This window comes from Panulirus ornatus, chromosome 33, assembly GCF_036320965.1.
Source record: "Panulirus ornatus isolate Po-2019 chromosome 33, ASM3632096v1, whole genome shotgun sequence".
Lineage (NCBI taxonomy): Eukaryota > Metazoa > Arthropoda > Malacostraca > Decapoda > Palinuridae > Panulirus > Panulirus ornatus.
In genome coordinates, this window is record NC_092256.1 from 24,803,134 (window position 1) to 24,826,226 (window position 23,093).

At 40.0% G+C, this 23,093-nt stretch overlaps 1 protein-coding gene across 2 annotated transcripts in view; it reads right to left on the reverse strand.

Annotated features, from left to right (window-relative positions):
• The window catches only part of Sec24AB (Protein transport protein Sec24AB), a 90,758-nt gene that overhangs the window by 13,237 nt on the left and 54,428 nt on the right, over positions 1–23,093 (reverse strand). For both annotated transcript variants that reach the window (XM_071682032.1, XM_071682031.1), the window contains exons 8-13: positions 18,839–19,038; positions 12,030–12,200; positions 10,964–11,166; positions 6,630–6,814; positions 1,176–1,462; positions 812–973 (exon numbers count right to left, since the gene is read on the reverse strand). In XM_071682032.1, the coding sequence (XP_071538133.1) occupies positions 812–973; positions 1,176–1,462; positions 6,630–6,814; positions 10,964–11,166; positions 12,030–12,200; positions 18,839–19,038 (1,208 nt within the window). The remainder of the gene's footprint in view (positions 1–811; positions 974–1,175; positions 1,463–6,629; positions 6,815–10,963; positions 11,167–12,029; positions 12,201–18,838; positions 19,039–23,093) is intronic.

Here is a 23,093-nt window from a genome sequence, read left to right on the forward strand (position 1 = left end):
GAGCTTTATTTCACTCAGAGTCAAAACATCCAGGTTCCTTTCCTCAAACATACTACCTATCTCTCCTTTTTTCTCATCTTGGTTACATCCACACACATTCAGATACTCCAATCTGAGCCTTCGAGGAGGATGAGCACTCCCAGCAAGACTCCCGTTTACCCTTTTAGAAAATTAAAATACAAGGAAGGGAGGGTTTCTAGCCCACCGCTCCCATCCCCTTTCATTGCCTTCTATGACAACTATATGATGTTTTAAGGCTAAAGATATTATTCAAGTTATGATGTGCTTATGTTTCAAGTTAAACCTGTTCAAAAGGGGCACAAATCAGGCAAAGTCCAAAATACGTTAATTGGTCAATTGTCATTACATTTTTCTGATGTTGGGAAACAACTAAAGGTCAAGGGCCAGATATGAAATTTCTTCTATTTAGGAGGCAGGAAAATTCCAGGTTAAACCTTATATGGGGTATAACGCAGACAAAATCCAAACAAAGTATGGACTTTACGCTTTTCAATTCTTTAGATGCTGAAATATAACTGTATAAAGTTTCATGGATATGTGGTATGGCTTTGTAAGTTAAAACGAAAGTTATTTTATAGGTTAAGTCGACTCATGACAATGGATGCAGAAGATAATAAACACAAACCCTATGGGACTGCCATAATACACTAGCAACAAAAAAATCAAGGGAGAAGAATGCAGTGCCAGGGGAATGAACAAGATCAAATCTTATTTGACTCATCTTGAGAAAATCCTCAAATACTTTCCAATTAAAATTCTAAGTCAAAAGTTTAAACAGCAACTTTCTTACCTGGTCATCAATACTGAGAGCCCCTTTTTCTGACAGCATATGGATTGGGTAGAGGTCTGGGTATACAAACGTCATAAGATGTTTAAGTGGGAGAGTTTTAAGTTCACACATAGCAAATAAACGATCATCCAGTTTTGTGCTTAAACCTCCTCTGAAGGCAATCTGCAATAATAAACCTAATTGTAATTTACAAAGACTTTCTGATCATTGCTAAATGTGAGGATAACCAAAACGCTCTTTATCACAACAAAAGGGTACAGAATATAGAGAAAAAGAATTAGCCAGTTCCAACATGAACTAGCATATACCCACATATTTAATTCTATGATCAACAGGTAAGATGTAAAACACAACACATACTCACAGATTTTACAAGAGCTAATGTAAACAAAGGAAGAAGCTGTAATGCAGGTGGGGCTTCTAGTGCTCCATGGGCTGGGTTGCTCAATCCCATCTTGAAGGAAGAGAGTGCATCCACACACGCATTAACTAGAGCATCACGGGCATCAGATAAGGATGATGAGAGACAGCGATCTACTGCCATCTTGGCTAATAATCCAACAACAGCTTGCTGATCAGCTGCTGTTATGACTTCATGTATGTTTGGAGAGACTGGGAGGCAGAGTGTGTGCACTCTGATACGTCGTTCACCTACAAAACACCTCTCATTACTGAAATTTTCTTAAACAGAATCTTTTGTCTAACACACATAATTCTACGAATCTATACAGATGTGGGATGTTATAGAACACTTACAACCATCACTGAACAACAAAACTGAACCTCAATTATTGAGAAAGAGTGTTTTTTTACTATGTCTAAGCCCAAGCACAGTACTTTCATCCTTCAGTGTTCCACCGAAAGCAAGATGAACAGAAGACACTCAAGCAAAATTCTGAAATGAAATATTTCAAATAGTAACACAAGATCTTTTAACCCTTTTGCTGAAACCATCGGATATATCTAAATGCAAAGTTCAAGTTTATTCCAAGCCTACCAAAAATTCACCCTCTACTGCATAATTCAGGAACAGCTCTGCAACCTTGAAACATGTATCATATATGCAACCATGCTTCCAGAAATGTGTTACACCAGGTTTCATATATCACATGGTGCATGCAGCTAATAACTTTCCATGTTAGTGCTGATCTTATTGCTTTATGGGTGAGTTACATATGGAACATGTTAAACATCTACATACAAGGTATACTGGTATGGTTTTCTCAAACTGACTTCATTATTACCAAATCTACACCATATGTAGAACAATTTTCTTATAGTCTATTTTAATTAAATTATTATATTCTATGACCTAATAAGGTTTATAACCCTTAAAGAATGGAACCATGAAAATCTATCTGGGTCCCCAAGACAAAGGTTTATAAAAAAAAAAAAAAAAAATTCACCGTCTCTCACTTTATCAAGATAGTACTAGAAACAGACAAAGAATAGCCTCATTTTCTCAACTACTTTCTAGTTGCCGCATATAATTCAGCAGAATCTGAACCCCCAATCCATATCCATATCCTTTCCATGGTATCCCCTGATTACTTCAATAGCCCTAGTTCAGCCCAGTGACAGCATTTCATCCATTGCGTTTCACATGATGCCACTTTACTCTACCCCATGCACAACTCACATCCACCTGCATGTTCAGGCCCTGATAACAAACATCTTTCACTCCATTCTTCCATCTCATCCTGTCTACCCCATTCGGAGAACTTTCACAAGTAGGAACAGGAACAGAAAACTCTTGATGAAAATATTTATTACTGCTAAGTCGCATGGTCATTGATGAAAAACAGATGGACCTGTATGTGGCATTTATGGATCTGGAGAAGGCATATGACAGGGTGGATAGCAATGCTTAGTGGAAGGTCATAAGAATACATGGTGTTGGAGGTAAGCTGATGGAAGCAGAAAAGTTTTTATCATGAGTGTAAGGCATGTGTATGAGTAGCAAGAGAGTAGAGTGATTGGTTCCCAGTGAAGGTTTGTCTGTGGCAGGGGTGTGTGATGACCCCATGGTTGTTCAATTTGTTTACGAATGGGGTGGTAAGGGAGGTAAATGCACGTGTGTTGGAGAGAGGGGTGAGTGTGCAGTCTATTGGGGATGAGAGGGCCTGGGAAGTGAGTCAGTTGTTGTTTGCTGATGATACAGCACTGGTGGCTGATTTGAGTAAGAAACAGCAGAAGTTGGTGACTGAGTTTGGTCTAGTGTGTGAAAGAAGAAAGTTGAGAGTAAATGTGAATAAGAGCAACGATATTAGGTTCAGCAGGGTTAAGGGGCAAGTTAATTGGGAGGTAAGTTTGAATAGAGAAAAACTGGTGGAAGTGAAGTGTTTTAAACATCTGGGAGTGGACTTAGCAGCGGATGGAACCATGGAAGAGGAAGTGGGTCACATGGTGGGGGAGGGAGCGAAGGTTCTGGGAGTGTTGAAAAATGTGTGGAGGGAGAGAATGTTATCTTGGAGAGCAAAAATGGGTATGCTTGAAGGAATAGTGGTTCCAACAATGTTATATGGTTGCGAGGTGTGGGCTATAGACGGGGTTGTGTGGAGGAGGGTGGATGTGTTGTAAATGAGATGTTTGAGGACAATACGTGGTGTGAGGTGGTTTGATTGAGTAAGTAATGAAAGGGTAGGAGATATGTGAGGTAATAAAAAGAGTGTGACTGAGAGAGCAGAAGAGGGTGTGGTGATATGGTTTGGACACAAGGAAAGAATGAAAGAGGAAAGACTGACAAAGAGGATATACGTGTCAGAGGTCGAGGGAACAAGAAGCAGGAAACCATATTGGAGGTGGAAGGATGGAGTGAAAAAGATTTTGAAAGATCAGGGCCTGAACATACAGGAGGGTGAAAGGCATGCAAGAAATAGCGTGAATAGGAACGATGTGGTTTACCGAGGTCGACATGCTGTCAATGGATTAAACCAGGGCATGTGAAGCATCTGGGGTAAACCATGGAAAGATCTGTGAGGCCTGGATGTGGAAAGGGAGCTGAGGTTTCGGTGCATTAGACATGACAGCTAGAGACTGAGTGTGAACCAATGTGGCCATTTTTGTCTGTTCCTGGCGCTGCCTCGCTGGAAGAAGGGGCAATAGGAATGGATAAAGGCAGCAAGTATGGATATGCACATGTACATATGTGTATGTCTGTGTATGTATATGTATGTATACGTTGAAATTTATATGTACTTATATGTATACATGTGTGGGAGAATTGGGAGACCAAATTGGAGGTGGAAAGATGGAATGAAAAAGAAATTTTGAGTGATCGAGGCCTGAACATGCAGGAGGGTGAAAGGCGTGCAAGGAATAGAGTGAATTGGAACGATGTGGTATACCAGGGTCGACGTGCTGTCAATGGATTGAACCAGGGCATGTGAAGCATCTGGGGTAAACCATGGAAAGTTCTGTGGGGCCTGGATGTGGAAAGGGAGCTGTGGTTTCGGTGCATTATACATGACAGCTAGAGACTGAGTGCGAACGAATGTGGCCTTTGTTGTCTTTTCCTGGCACTACCTCGCGCACATGCAGGGGGAGGGGGTTGTTATTTCATGTGTGGCGGGGTGGCGACGGGAATGAATAAGGGCAGACAGTATGAATTATGTACATGTGTATATATGTATATGTCTGTGTGTGTATATATATGTATACGTTGAGATGTATAGGTATGTATATGTACGTGTGTGGACGTATATGTATATACATGCGTATGTGGGTGGGTTGGACCATTCTTTCCTCTGTTTCCTTGCGCTACCTCGCTAACATGGGAGACAGTGACAAAGCAAAAAAAAAATATAAACACCTATACACACACATATACATATCAACATATACACATATACATACACAAATCAAGACATATATACACATGTACATGTTCATACATGCATTCATCCATTCCTAGCGCAACTCCACCCCACAAGAAACAGCATCACTATCCCAAGCTTCAGTGAGGTAGCACCAGCAAAACAAACAAAAAAGGCCACATTCATTCACACTCAGTCTCTAGCTATCATGTGTAATGCACCAAAACCACAGCTCCCTATCCACATCCACACCCCACACACCTTTCCACAGTTTATCACAGACACATCACATGCCTGGTTCAATCAATTGAGAGCACGTCAACTCCTGTATACCACATTGTTCCAACTCATTCTATTCCTTCCACATTTCTCGCCCTCCTGTATGTTCAGGCCCCAATCGCTCAAAATCTTTTTCACTACACCCTTCCACCTCCAATTTGGTCTCCCACGTCTCCTTGTTCCCTCCACCTCTGACACATATATCCTCTTTGTCAACCTTTCCTTACCAATTATCTCCATATGTCCAAATCATTTCAACAGCCCCCCACTCCCACCCCCCTTTAGTCGCCTTCAACAACAGGCAGGGAATACGTGGGAACCATTCTTTCTCCCCTATCCCCAGGGACATACGCATATGTGGTTAGAGGGTTTGGAGTCAATGGGAATTATAAAACTAGGCACTAAATGATAAAAATGCAAATGAGAGACTTGGATTTGAATGTGCTGAGAGGAGCAGGTGGTAGGATGTCATATCATTTCTTGGTAGATGCAAGTGTGCAAGTTTGTAGTGGCTTCAGGAAAAACAGAAATAAAATGGGAGGCAAGAGGCTGGGGAAAGTGACTGTGCTTGAAGAAAAGGCTCGCATGATGAGATACCCAGAAGTATTAAGAAGAATGACTAAAGGTTAAATCAATCAAAACTATACTGGCAGTCAAAAGGATGGAAAAGTCTAAATTTAAGGAAGCACTGTCTGCATGTGCAAGTGAAGTGTGTGAAATGCAGATGGTCAGATGTAGGTAGTGAGTGGTGAGATGAAGGTGAGCTGCTAGTAAAAGAGGGGTGTCTGATACCTGAGGGGAAGGAGTGTGACTGGGAGATATAAAAGAAAAAGCAGAAGAAAAGCAAGAGGAAGCAAATGAGAGACAGTGTGAAAGATTATTAACCAATTTTAAGGAGATTAAAATCTTGCTTTGGAAGGATATGAATTGTAGAAGGACAAAAAATGGGAGTACCAGTCAGGGAAGTAAATAAGCAAATATTACCTAGCAAAGAAGATGTAAGAAGAGATGGAGTGAGTGTTTGGAGGTCTGTTGGATGTTAGGTTAAAAGTGGCAGATATGGGGTGTTTTCGACATAAAGATATGAGGAGTGAGTGAGTTATGGTGAATGGTTTAGAGAAATGAGAATTGGTGGTAAAACTCTTGAACAAGATGAAATACAGCAGAAGATCAGGAATGGATGGGTATGCAGATGAATTTCTAAAGAAAGCAGAAGACAACAATATTCACTTGTTGGTCAGGATATTCAAAGCATGCATGCATCATATTGAGGTGACAAGAGGCCCAGTGGAATGACTGTATATGTATCTCTCTCTATATCTCTGATGCCTGTTCCCATTGGGAACTCCTATCAAGGGGAGAAAGCCACAAAAAAGTGTCTCCACTTATCCCTCTCCTTACATGCCTCCATCACATACATCATTCAACACACTCTTCCCCCATTTCTCTCCCTCCTTCCACTCTATTTCCCTATGTCATAGGTGGTCTTCCTCTCTCATCAACCCCTTTAATTGTACTGTAATGCACTCTCCTTGTAAACTGCCCATCTTGCATTCTTTCCACATGCCTAAACCACTTAGAAGTAGTAAATTTCACCAAAAGCAGTTGTTCTGCCTCCTAATTCATGGTTGTCCAAGCTGCCATTATTGCTTGCTTTCAAAAATTAAAGGACATACATAATCATTTCCACTCTAGTTACTTCTACATATAAGACACTTCCTTACCTTTACTAGATGTATACAAAAGAGCAGCTTGGAAACAGGCAGTTCGGATGTTATGCAATGGCTCTTCAATGTTGACCTGCATGCCAAATCCAGCATCTGGATTAATGTTAGGCAAAGAGAGTAAGTCAGTGGAGCGAACAAAGAAGTTGCCATGGAAATTTGTAATGGCCAAACCTCTGGTTGCTCTGAAAAGAGAGAGAAAAAAAAAAAAGATTACTGTGAGTCAGCATCTACTCAAGGCATTAAATTTTACTTTATGAATAACAGCTGCAAACCCTCTATAAAGCAATTATCCCAAACTATACTCAAACATTTACTTCATACACTAATTTATATTGGAAAGCAGTCTCCTGCCTTGTGGACAGAAAACACAATAATACAAAGGAGCAAGATTTAGTATATGTAGTAAACACACATGTTTTAAGGAAAAAGAGAATACAGGTATTACAAATTAAAGATTTAGTTTATGCATCAAGCATGTAAGTTTAAATTACTAACAAAACTTACTTCTGTATTTCATCCCTAGGGATAGGAGAGAATATTTTCACTATCACAGCTGGAACTAAGATGAGTGGCAGCCAGGGTTGGAAATCTTTCCTAAACTTTAGTTCATGATTGTGGCCTTGAATATAAAAGACTAAAGAGAGATTTTCCAGAAGCTGGTGACCATGTCTCCAGATGTACGTGAAAGAAGGCAGAAAGCTAATACAGGTTGACCATCCCTAATCTGAAAATCCAAAATGCTCCAAAATCCAAAACTTTTTGAGCAGCAACATGACATTACAAGTGGAAAATCCCACACCTGACCTCACTTGCCCATGTTGGGCTCTCACTCTCTCTTAGTGCCAATTTGTTACAAACTATCATCACTACCAAACCTACATGCATCACTAAGTGTTTTTTGCTCATTCTCTGCTCTGTGGTATTAAGATGTTGTTGAAACTGTCAAAAAGGCCTCCATAGTCCATCAGTAAGCCGGAAGAAGTGGATATCGAAGAAGTTTTTAACTAATGATGAGGCTCCAGTTGTTCATTCAATGACCAACAGTGAAATAGCTGAAATGGTTCTGAATCAAGGTGAAGATGACTTTGTTAACACAGCAGAAAAAGTGCCTATAGACAACATGGTGAAAATGTGTGACGACTTATTGAAGGACTAAAGCAGCGTGCATTCATAACATAACAAAAAAATCAAGTCAGTCTATAAAATCAAAGAGACTTTTAAGACAAAAATCATTGTTAATGATGCAGATGACTGGAGGAAACATTTAAAAGGACATCCAGCAAAATGCCTCCTCATCCCTAGAGGACCCAATTCCTGATCCCTCAACTTCTGATGTTCCATCTCATGATGATGTCAACAATGATGTACCCTCCCCTCAAGTTTCTCAGACCATACGTAGTTCTGGTATTTGTTGTTGCATTTATCGTCTTTTGTAAGCAGAGATCATTTTTTTTTTTTTTTTGGCAAGTACAAAACATTATTTTCATGTGAAATCTGAATTTCATATCCACCTAAAATACCATACTTGAGCACAACATGAACAGCAACATCAGGGCATTGAAATTTTTCTGTTTTCATCACATTTACAGCTACCTGTAATCATTATAAATTAAACGCTTATTTGTTTTTGTTTTTATATCTTAAATGGGGATAGGGGAGAAAGAACACTTCCCATGTATTCCCCAAATGTCATAGATGACTAAAAGGGGAGGGAGCAGGAGGGCTGGGAATCCTCCCCTCCCATTTTTAATTTGCCAAAAGAAGGAACAGAGAAAGGGGCCAAATGAGGGTATTCCCTATAAGGCTCAGTCCTCTATTCTTAGCGCTACCTTGCTAACGCGGGAAATGGACAGGTATTCTGCCGATGCTACTATGCTGCTTAGTTACACTAAAAATATTTTTTTCATCATATTAATGGTATTTCATATTTCTTTACTGTTAAGTACTTATGTGTGAATAAGTGTAAGAAAATTATTGCTTATCAGCAGCATATAAATTCAATCATGAATGATGGTGATGCCAAACAACCACAGATTTTTCACATGGGCAGCTGAGGTTGACACCTTAGCTTTCTGATGGTTCAGTGTTACACAAACTATTTCAAGCTCAAAATCATTAAAAATATTGTATAAATTACCTTCAGGCTATGCGTACAAGGTGTACAAGAAACATAAAAGGATTTTGTGTTCAGACCACATTTTTTCACACTCAGTCTCTAGATGTCATGTCACATCCAGGCCCCACAAAACTTTCCATGGTTTACCCCGGACACTTCACATGCCCTAGTTCAATCCATTGACAGCACGTGGACCCTGGTATACCACATCATTCCAATCCACTATATTCCTTGCACGCCTTTCACTTTCCTGTATGTTCAGGCCCTGATTGCTCAAAATCTTTTTCACTCCATCCTTCCACCTCCAATTTGGTCTCCCACTTCTCTTCGTTCCCTCCACCTCTTACACATATATCTTCTTTGTCAATCTTTCCTCACTCATTCTCTCCATGTGACCAAACCATTTCAATAAACCCTCTTCTGCTCTCTCAACCACACTTTTTATTACCACACATCTCTTACCCTTTTATTTCTTACTCGATCAAACCACCTCACACCACATACTGTCCTAAAACATTTCATTTCTAACACATCCACCCTCTTCTGCACAACCCTATCTATAGCCTATGCCTCACAACCATATAACTAAATAGTATAAATATATATACTTCTTTCATTCATACTTGATCAGTTTCCCTCATTAGCAAGGTAGTGCCAAAAACACATGAAGAGATGCCACATTCATTCATATCTGTTCTCAATAATGTGTAACACACCAAACAAATATGAGTGTTCAAACTACAGAGATATAACTTTGTTGAGTGTGCCTGTTAAGTTGTATGGGATAGCAGGGTAGTGCCAAAAACACATGAAGAGATGCCACACTCATTCATATCTATTCTCTATCATGTGTAACACACCAAACAAATATGAGTGTTCAAACTACAGAGGTATAACTTTGTTGAGTGTGCTGGTTAAGTTGTATGGGATAGTGGTGACTGAGATGGTGAAGAAATGTATAAAGGTTCAGACTGGGGAGAAAAATGTCCTTTAAAAGAGGTAGAGGATGCCTGGATCAGGTGTTCCCTTTCAAAAATGTATGTGACAAATACTTAGAGAAACAGTGGTTTTTGTACGTGGCTTTTATAGACCGCCATAAAGCATATGACAGGGTTGCTAGAGATGTCTTGAGGAAGGTTTTATGAATGTATAGTGTGAGAGGAAAGCTACGAAATGTAACGATACATTTTATCAAGGGTGTAAAGTGTATTTCCAAGTAGGAAGAGAGAAGGATGGTAAGGAGGGGGAAAGATTAATGATAATGCGTACCCCAAAGCTGACCACTGAAAGAAATATAATGGAATAGGTAAAAAGAAGAAAAAATTAATAAAATAATAATCAGATAAATTACAGCAGACCAGTGTGGAGGTCAGTGGTGGTAAAAGCACCTCCACTGATGGTAAACGCAAGCCAAATAAAAACATATGGGTGTTTTTTGACTGAAATGAGAAAGTAAGTACTGGGGATATTCAAACAGGGCAGAGGAAAAGACAGAACATATATGAGAGAGAAAGAGGTACTTAACTAGTGTGGAGGAGTATGCTATAATGATGTGCAGTGACCAGTGTTTTGAGCTGATTCTACATATGTAATCCTGGAGGAATGAGAAATACCTACGGAGTAATTAACAAAGATGAAACAATATAAAACCTATGGGCCATTTACCTCGATAATTGTTTTACTCTGAAACAAATTATTTCAGAGGGTCATAATGCAACTGGCCAACTACCATCATTTACCTAACTTCCCCATCAGAACCAAATTTCTTGGTTTAAGGTTTAATTGACCATGTAGAATGAATAGCTATGATGTATTACACTTAATCAAGTTTTTATTTGCTTACCAAAAAAAAAAAAGTTGAGAGCTTATTTCAGTCTATATATCTATACATCTTAACTACCAATTCAGTGTACCCTATTATTAGCATTGCTGTTAACAGCCATTTTGTCAAGTTTTAGAAATCTAATCCTCCCTTATGAACAGGAAAAAATATCTATGGTATAGTTAAGGCAAAATAAAAATACAGTTCATGTTTGCATTAAGGGGTCACCTTTAAGTGTCAAAACATCTATTTCTGATGTGAAGTTCTTACCAGGGGTAACATACTGCACAAGTCGATCCAAATTCTCTTACTTTGGCAAAAGTAAAGACAATTTCTTTTACATAACAGGTTACTTTGGTCTATTCATGAGCCTTACTTCACATGCTTACTCACCTGATCCTCATGACAGCCTCAAAGCCAATCTTTCTAGTAATGTATCGTGTGAGACAAGTCATAAACGGGCCCACACCAGCTGGGTTTCTGGTTACATGAAAATTCGGGAAGTGATGAATACAACCACCAGAGAACTTGCTAATTCCAGTGAGTGTGGCCATATCCACATACTGTGAGTTCAATGCAAACAAATCCACAGCAATCTGAAAGCATTCATATATTCAACATGATTGGTAATCAATGATTTGCTAAAAGCTAAAAGAAAATATCAGTAAAGCTTTATCCAACATCTTGAGGGTTACATCTCTCTGATGTAGTAGAACAGCCACTTAAGGGATTTGTAATTATTACACAAAAAGGATGACAATTCTGAGCAGGAACACCCTTCCCCTCCAAATCCATATATATGGCACCAGATTTGGACAAGAAAAAGAATCCCTCAACTACCTCAACAAACATTTCATCTGCTCCAATTCAATTATGCCTCACCTGCCTGGTCTTCCACCATCTCAAAAGCAAATATAACAAAGCTGCAACCCACAAAATTTAGGGCACTAAGAACAACCACTGACTGCCCAACTAACACAAACACAGAACGCTTTCACAATGAAATAATGATCCTCTCACTTCAGTCCTATCTTAAAATGCCCAGCACTCAATTCCATGCAACAGCACTAAACCCATCCCATACAAGTCACTCTATAACTAAGGAGTGGCAGAATGCATATACAGTGCCGGTGTAAAATGGCAAGGCAGATAAAGGTGTGTTCAAACTACAAAGGCTTCCATTCAGCACTTACAAAGTTACGTGATAACAGTTACTTATTTTATTTTGCTTTGTTGCTGTCTCCTGCATTAGCGAGGTTGTGCAAGGAAACAGACGAAAGAATGGCCCAACCCACCCACATACACATGTATATACATACACGTCCACACACGCAAATATACATACCTATACATCTCAATGTACACATATATATACACACACAGACATATACATATATACACATGTGTGATAACAGTATCATGTTAAATATGCAAAAGACATATTAGTAACATAACATACTTGTTGGCCAGAACAATCAAGAGCCAGCTTTTTGTAGAAGTCAGTAGCAGGACCCATATTCTGAATATCCTTTCCAGCACGTTGGTTAGGATCTTCACGTGCCTTTAGTGCACCTGGTCCCACAGAAGGCAGAGTTGTTGTTATAACTGTGATACGTCCACCAATTGGACTCTGTAATATTTGAATGAGGTTAGAGTGCAACTGGTTCAAGTGAATCCTGATTATTAACCAGTTAAAGTAAGTTACCTACAGTTAAAACACCAAATTTATGATTACAACAAAAAGACATACTACACAAATAAATCATACAAATTTTGAATTAGATCAATTACTAGCTTATCTATCTGTCTGTGACACACAAATAAGGCTAGAATGCTTACATTTCATGTGGGGCATGATCATTACCCATTCCACAATAGACAAAGTACCTATATCAAGTTCAAACCTGACAATCTATGATGATCAGTAGAAGAATACACACAAGAATGGTATAAAGTTGGGATTAGTTTAGTTATCAATGCTTACTAATGTAATCATTTATCTACTTATACTGTATGGGGAGGGAGTTTTACACTCGTGGGGCCCCATCTCTTGAGCTTTCTCTACTGACATACAACTTCATAAATCTATGTAAGCTGTCTGCATTAAGCATGTAACCTTATGTCACTTATTCACCATTCATGTACAATATAAGAACTTTTCATCTTTTTTCACAAATTTCTTACTTAATTTCAGTTGTTATATCCCTGTAACTCTTGAGAACTGTTCAATGTTTATGTCATCAATATGCTTTGAAGACTAAAAGGTTGTCATCACATCAACCCTGACTCCTCTCTTCAGAGGTGAGCAAATCTAAAACCTCTAGTCCTGTAACTCCACTTCCTTAACTCTGGTACCACCTCTGTTGCCCTCCTCTATTAGCTCTTTAGGAGACCAAACCTGAGAAGCATATTGTTTTTAGTCTTATGATGGATTTGGACGTTTTGCTCAATATTTCCTTATCCATATATTTGAAAGCTATTCTAAGAACTGTTAAAAGATTGTTTGCCTTCTTAACTATTCTCCAACCACAGGACTCTGAAAAAAGGTGAGACAATATCAACTCCCAAGTCCTTCTCACACAGAATCATGAATCCTATTTCCTGCTAAATAATTGTCATACTGAGGCCTTCTTTTGCTTTATCCTATTCTCATTACTTTACATTTGCTCAGACTGAATTTCATTACCATGTATCTGACCAACTGTAGAGTTTGTTTAGGTCCCCTTGTAAATTGATGCAGTCCTCCTTGCTTTTCACTCTTCTCATTACCTTTGCAGCATCTACAAACATATTCTGTAGGAATCCATAACTTCAGGCAAGTCATTTACATAGATGATGAGGAGTAATGGTCCCAAAACAAAACCCGGCGGCATTTCACCTCGACATATTTTGAAAAGGCTCCCTGAAACATGCATCCTCTGTATATAATTACCTATTTGAATCATTTTTTCTTTTTACAATAATGGGGCCCAATCTCTTGAACATTCTTTACTATATTTCAACTTCTTTTATTCATGTATGCTGTCAACAGTAATCATGTCTAGTCATTCTATTACATTTACCCATAACTCTATTCTATAAAAGTACTTCTTTACATCTTTTTCACAGCTTCTTGTCTAATTCTATGTTATGTCCTTTTGTTGCTCAATCCCTACATCTCACGAAGAGCTGTCCACATCTTTGATCTCTTTTAAAAATCTAAAGGTTGTTATCTGGTCACCCCTCACTCTTCTGACTTTTAAGGTAGGAAAATCTAAAGCCTTTAGCCTTTCCCTTTAACTTAGCTCTCTATATATTGATACTATCTTTGTTTGGCCTTATCTAGGAGTTGAATAGCTTGCTAAATATTTCCTTATCCATTTACTTAAAAGCTTTTTAAGCATGTTTGCATGTATCATGAAATTAACTACTTGTACATGGTGAGGGAGTTTTACACTTGTGGGGTCCCATATCTTGTACTTTTATAATGTTAAGAGGGCTTTTAAATTTTTTTAAGCTGTCGGTATTTAATGTCTCCTTACTTAGACCATTCCAACCATTCACCACCCTTACACTAAACCGGTATTTCTTTCCATTCTTGTTGATCGGGCTCTTCCTCTGCTTCTGATCATGACCTCTATTTCCTCTTAATGTCATCCAGCTGATTTAGGAACTAAAAGGCTGCTATCAGGTCACTGCTCTCTCTCCTCTCCTTCATGGTGCAGCCCTTAACCTCTAATTGTAGTTCAGCTCTCTTAATTCAGGTATCATCTTGGATGTTATTCTTTGAACCCTCTCAACCACATCCTTGTGCTTCTTTAAGTGTAGAGATCCTATCTGTGAGGAAAAACCTTCTTTGGTCTATGATGTGAATGGCTCATCAAATATTATTTCACCCATATATTCAAATTTGCCAGCACAAAGTTTACTTCTTTCACAGCTCTCCTGATGTGTAGCTATCATGAAAGGTCAGGTACCATACTTCTTTCATACATCAATTCCTGCAGCTTTTATTTCCCAATTGGTAGCATTTATACTGAGACCTTACTTCACAGAGTCTCCTCATTACCTTGCAATTAATTGGACAGAAACTCATCATCCACTTTACCAGACCAACTTTCGAGTTTGTCCCAATCCCTCTGAAAGATAATGAAATGGTTTTCAGTCCACACTCCTTTACACAAGACCAAGCCATGCAGCACACCACTTATAACCTAAGCCCAGTATGAGAACATGCCTCTGTTCTTTCAACACATTAAATCATTATTCTAGCAGAGAAGTATGCCCCGTACTCCTGTCTGTACCTCTAGATTCTTAACCAACCTTCAATAAGATAAGTGTCAAAAATTTTTCAACAGGCTAGGAACACAGAGACTACCCACTAATCTCTTTGAACTAAAAGAGAACTAACCCAGTCATACAAGTCTAGCAGGTTTCTGACACACCCTTTTTTCCTTGAAGCTTTTAAGTAACAGCTTCCAGTTAAAAGTTTCTCCTTTCCAAGAAGTTAGTCACTTGTTTACCATTGACTGGGTTTTACAAGCCAAGTCACCAACAAGAAAAGCCTGTAGTTCAACGTAACATCCCAGTCACCTTTCTTAAATATTTTTTCATACATATTCACCATTTCCCGCATTAGCAAGGTAGCGTTAAGAACAGAGGACAGCCTAAGAGGGAAAAATCCTCACTTGGCCCCCTTCTCTGTTCTTTCTTTTGGAAAAGCAAAAACTGGAGGGGAGGATTTCCAGCCCCCCACTCCCTCCCCTTTTATGACATTCAAATATTATGTGGGAAATATTCTTTCTCCCCATCCCCAGGGATATTTCCTAAAATATACACATTATTATCACCTTGCACACTTTTGGCATTACACCTTCCATTAATGTCTTACTGAATAGTATTTGAAGAGGCCTTATTTGTACGACTGTGCAATCCTTCAGCAAATATGGATAGACTTCATCAGAGCCATAAGTCTTATATGGGTCAAGTTGGTTTAAGAGCCTGACTATATCATTTCTGTTCATCTTTATACTTTCCCCTCCCATCTTTCTAACACTAGTGTAGTATTATCCTCAATGGTGAAAACATATCTTTATTTAACATGTAGCTCCTTACTTATTTCTTTACCTTCTGTAAGAGTTTTTCCCTCCAATTCCCTTGGCTTGATTTGCTGTTCTTCAACCAATAGTTTGCTGCAGATGGACTTAGTGAAAGGCTTTAGGTTTTCTCTTGCCTTGTCCACCATGCTCTTTTCAAAACCTTTCTGCTCCCCCTCCTTACCTTCCACTACTGATTTCTAACCATTCCATATTTTTCTAATGTTCACTGGCTACAATATTTGCCACTGAAACAGAAGGATTTGTACATGGCATGTATAGATCTGGAAAAAACATATAAGGTTGATAGGGACACCTTGTGAAATATCTTATGAATTCATGGTGAGGGAGGAAAGCTACTAGAAGCAGAGACAAGTTTTTATAACAGGTGCAAAGCATGTGTTTGAATAGGAAGAGAGGAGAGTGGTTCCAGGTGAAGACTGGTCTGCAACAGGGGTGTGGGATGTCACCATGGCTGTTTAATTTGTTTATGGATGGGATAGTGAGAGGTAAAAGCAAAAGTCTTAGAAAGAGTGGCAAGTATAAAGTCTATAGGGTGTAAGGGGGCATAGGAAGGAAGTCAGCTGTTGTATAACAATGACACAGCACTGGTGGCAGATTTAAATGAGAAACAAGAAGTTGGTGACAGCCTGAAAGAGTGTGTGAAAGGAGGAAGGTGGGAGTGTGTGTGAAAGGAGGAAGTTGGGAGTGTGTGTGAAAGGAGGAAGTTGAGAGTATATGTGAATAAAAACATGGTTATTAGGTATATGCAGAGCAGTGGAACAGTTTAGTTGGGGTGTGAGTCTGAATGGAGAAAATTAGCTAGTAGTAAGTGTTTCAGAGACCTGAGAGTGACATGGCAGCAAATGGAACTATAGAAGCAGAAGTGAGTCATAGAGGGGGGGGTAAGGTTCTGGAAGCCATGAGAAATGTGTGGAAAAAGAGGTCACTATCTAGGAGGCATAAAATGGGTACGTTTGAAGGTACAGTAGTCCTAAAGATGTTGTATGGATGTAAGGCATGGGCTATAGATGAGGAAGGTGAAAATCAAATGTGTGAGAACATGTGGTGAGAGGTGGTTTGATCAAGTAACAAAAAGGTAAGAGACAGGTGTAGCATTAAGAAAAACATGGGTGAGAGAGCTGAAGTGTGTCCTGAAATGATCTGGACATATTGAGAGAATGAATGAAGAGTGTTTGCTTAAGAAGATACATGTGTCAGAAGTGGAGGGGACAAAAAGTGAGAGACCTAACTGGAGATACAAAGATGGAGCAAAAAAATATTCTCAGTGAGCAGGGCCTGAACATACAAAAGGATGAAAGACTTACATGGGATACTGTGAACTGATACACTGTGCTATACAAAAGGCGATGTTCTGTCGATGGTTAAGTTATATGAAGCACTGGAGGAAACCACAAAAAGGTCTGTGAGGCCTGGTTATGTATAGGGGACCATGATTTTCGTGCATTACAAACAACAGGAAACGAATGGAAGTGAGCAAATGAGGTCTTTATTTGTCTGGCACTGCCTTTCTAATGCAGGAATAGTGGTTCCAACAATGTTACATGGTTGTGAGGTATGGGCTATAGATAGGGTTGTGTGGAGGAGGGTGGATGTGTTGGAAATGAAATGTATGAGGACAATATGTGGTGTGAGGTGGTTTAATTAAGTAATGAAAGGGTGAGAGAGATGTGTGGTAACAAAAAGAATGCAGTAGAGAGCAGAAAAGGGTGTGTTGAAATGGTTTGGACACATGGAAAGAATGAATGAGGAAAGATTGAAAAAGGGAATGTATGTGTCAAGAGGTGGAGGGAACAAGGAGAAGCAGGAGACCAAATTGGAGGTGGAAGGATGGAGTGAAAAAGATTTTGAGCAATCTGGGCCTGAACATACAGGAGGGTGAAAGGTGTCCAAGGAATAGAGTGAACTGGAACAATGTGGTATACTGGGTCGACATGATGTCAATGGACTGAACCAGGGCATGTGAAGCATCTGGAGGAAACCATAGAAAGGTGTGTGGGGCCTGGATGTGGAAAAGGAGCTGCAGTTTTGGTGCATTACACATGACAGCTACAGCCTGAATGTGAATGAGTGTGGCCTTTTTGTCTGTTCCTGGCGTTGCCTCACTAGGGGCGATGCTATTATGTGTGTGGTAGGGTGGCAACAGGAATGGATGAAGGCAGCAAGTATGGATACGTACATGTATTTATATATGTATATGTCTATGTATGTGTATGTATATTTATCATATATATTCATTTTGCTTTGTCACTGTCTCCTGCGTTAGCGAGGTAGCGCAAGGAAACAGACGAAAGAATGGCCCAACCCACCCACATACATATGTATATACATACACGTCCACACACGCAAATATACATACCTATACATCTCAATATACACATATATATACACCCACAGACATATACATATATACACATGTACATAATTCATAGTCTGCCTTTATTTATTCCCACTGCCACCTCGCCACACATGGAATAACAACCCCCTCCCCCCTCATGTGTGCGAGGTAACGCTAGGAAAAGACAACAAAGGCCCCATCCGTTCACACTCAGTCTCTAGCTGTCATGTAATAATGCACCGAAACCACAGCTCCCTTTCCACATCCAGGCCCTACAGAACTTTCCATGGTTTACCCCAGACGCTTCACAAGCCCTGGTTCAATCCAATGACAGCATGTTGACCCCGGTATACCACATCGTTCCAATTCACTCTTTTCCTTGCACGCCTTTCACCCTCCTGCATGTTCAGGCCCCGATCGCTCAAAATCTTTTTCACTCCATCTTTCCCACTAACGCGGGAGACAGCGGTTAAGTATAAATATAAACAAATTTACTATTTTTATTTCACCTGAATCAGGTTAAGAAATCTCCCTTATAAGTGCAACTTCCCTTTACCCCAATAATCCTATAGTAAAAGAGGATTCACTAAGCAGTGAATCAACTTACTTGTGCTTTCCAGAAAAGCATTTCTAAAGCTAAGCAGTGACCAGATGCAGTGTTCAGAAAAACCAGTAAAGGGGTTTCCAAACACTATCAAGGCTTTTTTTTTTGGGGGGGCATTCAGGGAAAACACAATAAATATATCAACTAAACACATTACACATGAGATATCCAAAGAATTAATCTAACTACACTAAGATACATTTCTCATTTTACTGAAAATCAAAACTGACCATTAATTTGTATGCTGCCTGCAGAGCTGATCCAAATGCAGACTGAGTCTGGTAAGACCCAGTATGTGCTTCTGGAAGCATATTAAGAAGTTCTTCCACTAATGAACGGCTCTGTTCCAAGTTGACCAACAGATCCTCTGGATTCGGCACAAACATATCCTCTATCTCTCCAACTTCCAGCATCTGAACTCGTTTCTGATCTGTAAAATAACAGTAATAACAAGTAGTGGTGATGTGAAGAGATGGAGTGAGTATTTTGAAGAATTGTTGAATGTGTTAGATGATAGAGTGGCAGATATAGGGTGTTTTGGTCAAGGTGGTGTGCAAAATGAGAGGGTTTGGGAGAATGATTTGGTAAACAGAAAAGAGGTAGTGAAAGTTTTGCGGAAGATGAAAGCCAGTAAGGCGGCAGGTTTGGATGGTATTGCAGTGGAATTTATTAAAAAAGGGGGTGAATGTGTTGTTGACTGGTTGGTTAGGATATCTAACGTATGTATGGCTCATGGTGAAATGCCCAAGGATTGGCGGAATGAATGCATAGTGCCACTGTACAAAGGCAAAGGGAATAAAGGCGAGTGTTCAAATTACAAAAGTATAAGTTTGTTGAGTATTCCTGGGAAATTATATGGGAGGGTATTGCTTGAAAAGGTGAAGGCACGTACAGAGCATCAGATTGGGGAAGAGCAGTGTGATACCAGAAGTGGTAGAGGATGTGTGGATCAGGTGTTTGCTTTGAAGAATGTATGCGAGAAATACTTAGAAAAACAAATGGATTTGTATGTAGTATTTATGGATCTGGAGAAGGAATATGATAGAGTTAATAGAGATGCTCTGTGGAAGGTATTAAGAATATATGGTGTGGGAGGTAAGTTGCTAAAAGCAGTGAAAAGTTTTTACCAAGGATGTAAGGCATGAGTACGAGTAGGAAGAGAGGAAAGTGATTGGTTCTCAGTGAATCTTGGTCTGCGGCAGGGGTGCATGATGTCTCCATTGTTGTTTAATTTGTTTATGGATGGGGTTGTTAGGGAGGTGAATGCAAGAGTTTTGGAAAGAGGGGCAAGTATGCATTCTGTGGATGAGAGGGCTTGGGAAGTGAGTTAGTTGTTGTTCGCTGACGATACAGTGCTGTTGACTGATTCAGGTGAGAAACTGCAGAAGCTGATGACTGAGTTTGGTAAAGTGTATGAAAGAACAAAGCTGAGAGTAAATGTGAATAAGAGCAAGGTTATCAGGTACAGTAGGGTTGAGGGACAAGTTAATTGGGAGGTAAGCTTGAATGGAGAAAAATGGAGTAAGTGAAGAGTTTTAGATATGTGGGAGTGGATTTGGCAGCAGATGGAACCATGGAAGTGGAAGTGTCACAGGGTGGGGGAGGGGGCAAAAGTTTTGGGAGCGTTGAAAAATGTGTGGAAGGCGAGAACATTATCTTGGAAAGCAAAAATGGGTATGTTTGAAGGAATAGTGGTTCCAACTATGTTATATGGTTTCGAGGCGTGGGCTATAGATAGGGCTGTGCGGAGGAGGGTGGATGTGTGAGGACAATATGTGGTGTGAGGTGGTTTGATTAAGTAATGAAAGGGTAAGAGAGATGTGTGATAATAAAAAGAGTGTGGTTGAGAGAGCAGAAGAGGGCGTTTTGAAATGGTTTGGTCACATGGAGAGAATGAGTGAGGGAAGATTGACAAAGAGGATATATGTGTCAGAGGTGGAGGGAACGAGGAGAAGTGAGAGACCAAATTGGAGGTGGAAGGATGGAAAGAAAAAGATTTTGAGTGATCGGGGCCTGAACATGCAGGAGGGTGAAAGGCATGCAAGGAATAGAGTGAATTGGAACGATGTGCTATACTAGGGTCGACATGCTGTCAATGGATTGAACCAGGGCATGTGAAGCATCTGGGGTAAACCATGGAAAGTTTTGTGGGGCCTGGATGTGGAAAGGGAGCTGTGGTTTCGGTGCATTATACATGACAGCTGCTAGAGAGTGAGTGTGAACGAATGTGGCCTTTGTTGTCTTTTCCTAGCACTACCTCGTGCACGTGCAGGGGGATGTTATTCCATGTGTGGGGAGGTGGCGATGGGAATAAATAAAGGCAGACAGAATGAATTATGTACATGTGTATATATGTATATGTCTCTGTGTGTATATATATGCGTACATTGAGATGTATAGGTATGAATATTTGAGTGTGTGGGCGTGTATGTATATACATGTGTATGGGGGTGGGCTGGGCCATTTCTTTCGTCTGTTCCTTGCGCTACCTCGCAAACACGGGAGACAGCGACAAAGCAAAATAATAATAATAAAAAATAATCTCTCTTACCCTTTCATTACTTATTCTATCAAACCACCTCACACCACATATTGTCCTCAAACATCTCATTTCCAACACATCCACCCTCCTTCGCACAACCATGTCTATAGCTCACACTTCGCAACCATATAACATTGTTGGAACCACCATTCCTTCAAACATACCCATTTTTGCTTTCCAAGATAATGTTCTCGCCTTCCACACATTTTCAATGCTCCCAGAACTTTCAGCCCCCTCCCCCACCCTATATTTTTTCATCATACATAATCGCTGTTTCCCGCATCAGTGAAGTAGCACCAGTAAACAGACAAAGAATGGCCCAACCACTCATATACAAATATATATACATAAAAAATCATTATTTCTATTCATTTATTCTATCATACTTTGTCACTGTCTCCTGCGTTAGCAAGGTAGCACAAGGAAACAGACGAAAGAATGGCCCAACCCACCCATATACGCATGTAAATACATAAACGCCCACACACACACACACACATGTGCACATATATATACCAACATATGCATACATATACACAGACACACACATATATATGCATGGACATATTCATACTTGCTTGCCTTCATCCATTCCTGGCCCTACCCCACGTCCACGGGAAACAGCACTGCTACCCCGCGCTTCAGCGAGTCAGCATCAGGAAAACGAATAAAAAAAAAGGCCACACTCGTTCACACTCAAGTCTCTAGCTGTCATGTGTAATGCATCAAAACCACAGCTCCCTTTCCACATCCAGGCCCCACAAAACTTTCCCTGGTTTACCCCCACACATTTCACATGCCCTGGTTCAGTCCACTGACAGCACATCAACCTGGTATACCACATCATTCCAATTCACTCTATTCCTTGCATGCCTCTCACCCTCCTGTAAGTTCAGGCCCCGATCACTCAAAATGTTTTTCACTCCATTCTTCCACCTCCAATTTGATCTACCACTTCTCCTTTTTCCCCCCACCTCTGACAAATATACCCTCTTCATCAATCTTTCCTCAAATATTCTCTCAATGTGTCCAAGCCATTTCAACACACCCTTTTCTGCTCTCTAAACCACACTTTTTATTTCCACACATCTCTCTCACCCTTTCATTACTTACTCAATAAAACCACCTCACACCACATACAGTCTTCAAACATTTCATTTCCAACACATCCACCCTCCTCCATACAACCCTAACTATAGCACATGCCTCGCAATCATATAGCATTCTTGGAAATCCTATTCCTTCAAACATACCCATTTTTGCTCTCCGAGATGATGTTCTCTCCTGCCACACACTCCTCATCATTCCCACAACCTTCGCCCCATCCCACACCCTGTGACTCACTTCTGCTTCCATCTGCTGCCAAGTCCACTTCCAGATATCTAAAACACTCCACTTCCTCCAATTTTTCTCCATTCAAACTTACATCCCAAGCAACCTGTCCCTCAACCCTACTAAACCTAATAACCTTGCTCTTATTCACATTTACTCTCAACTTTATCCTTTCACACACTTTTCCAAACTCAGCCACCAGCTTCTGCAGGTTCTCAACACAAATCAGCCACTAGATCTGCATCATCGGTGAACACCATCTGACTCACTTCCAAGGCACTTTAATCCACAACGGATTGCATACTCACCCCCCTCTCCAAAATTCATGCATTCAACTCCCTAACTACCCCACCCATAAATAAATTAAACAACCATGAGGACATCACACAACCCTGCCACAAACCAACATTTGCTGGGAACCAATCACTCTCCTCTCTTCCTACTCATACACATCCCTTACATCCTTGGTAAAAACTTTTCACTGCTTCTAGCAACTTACCTCCCACACTATATACTCTTAAAACCTTACACAAAGCATCTTTATCAACCCTATCATATACTTTCTCCAGATCAATAAATGCTACACACAAATCCATCCGTTTTCTAAGTAC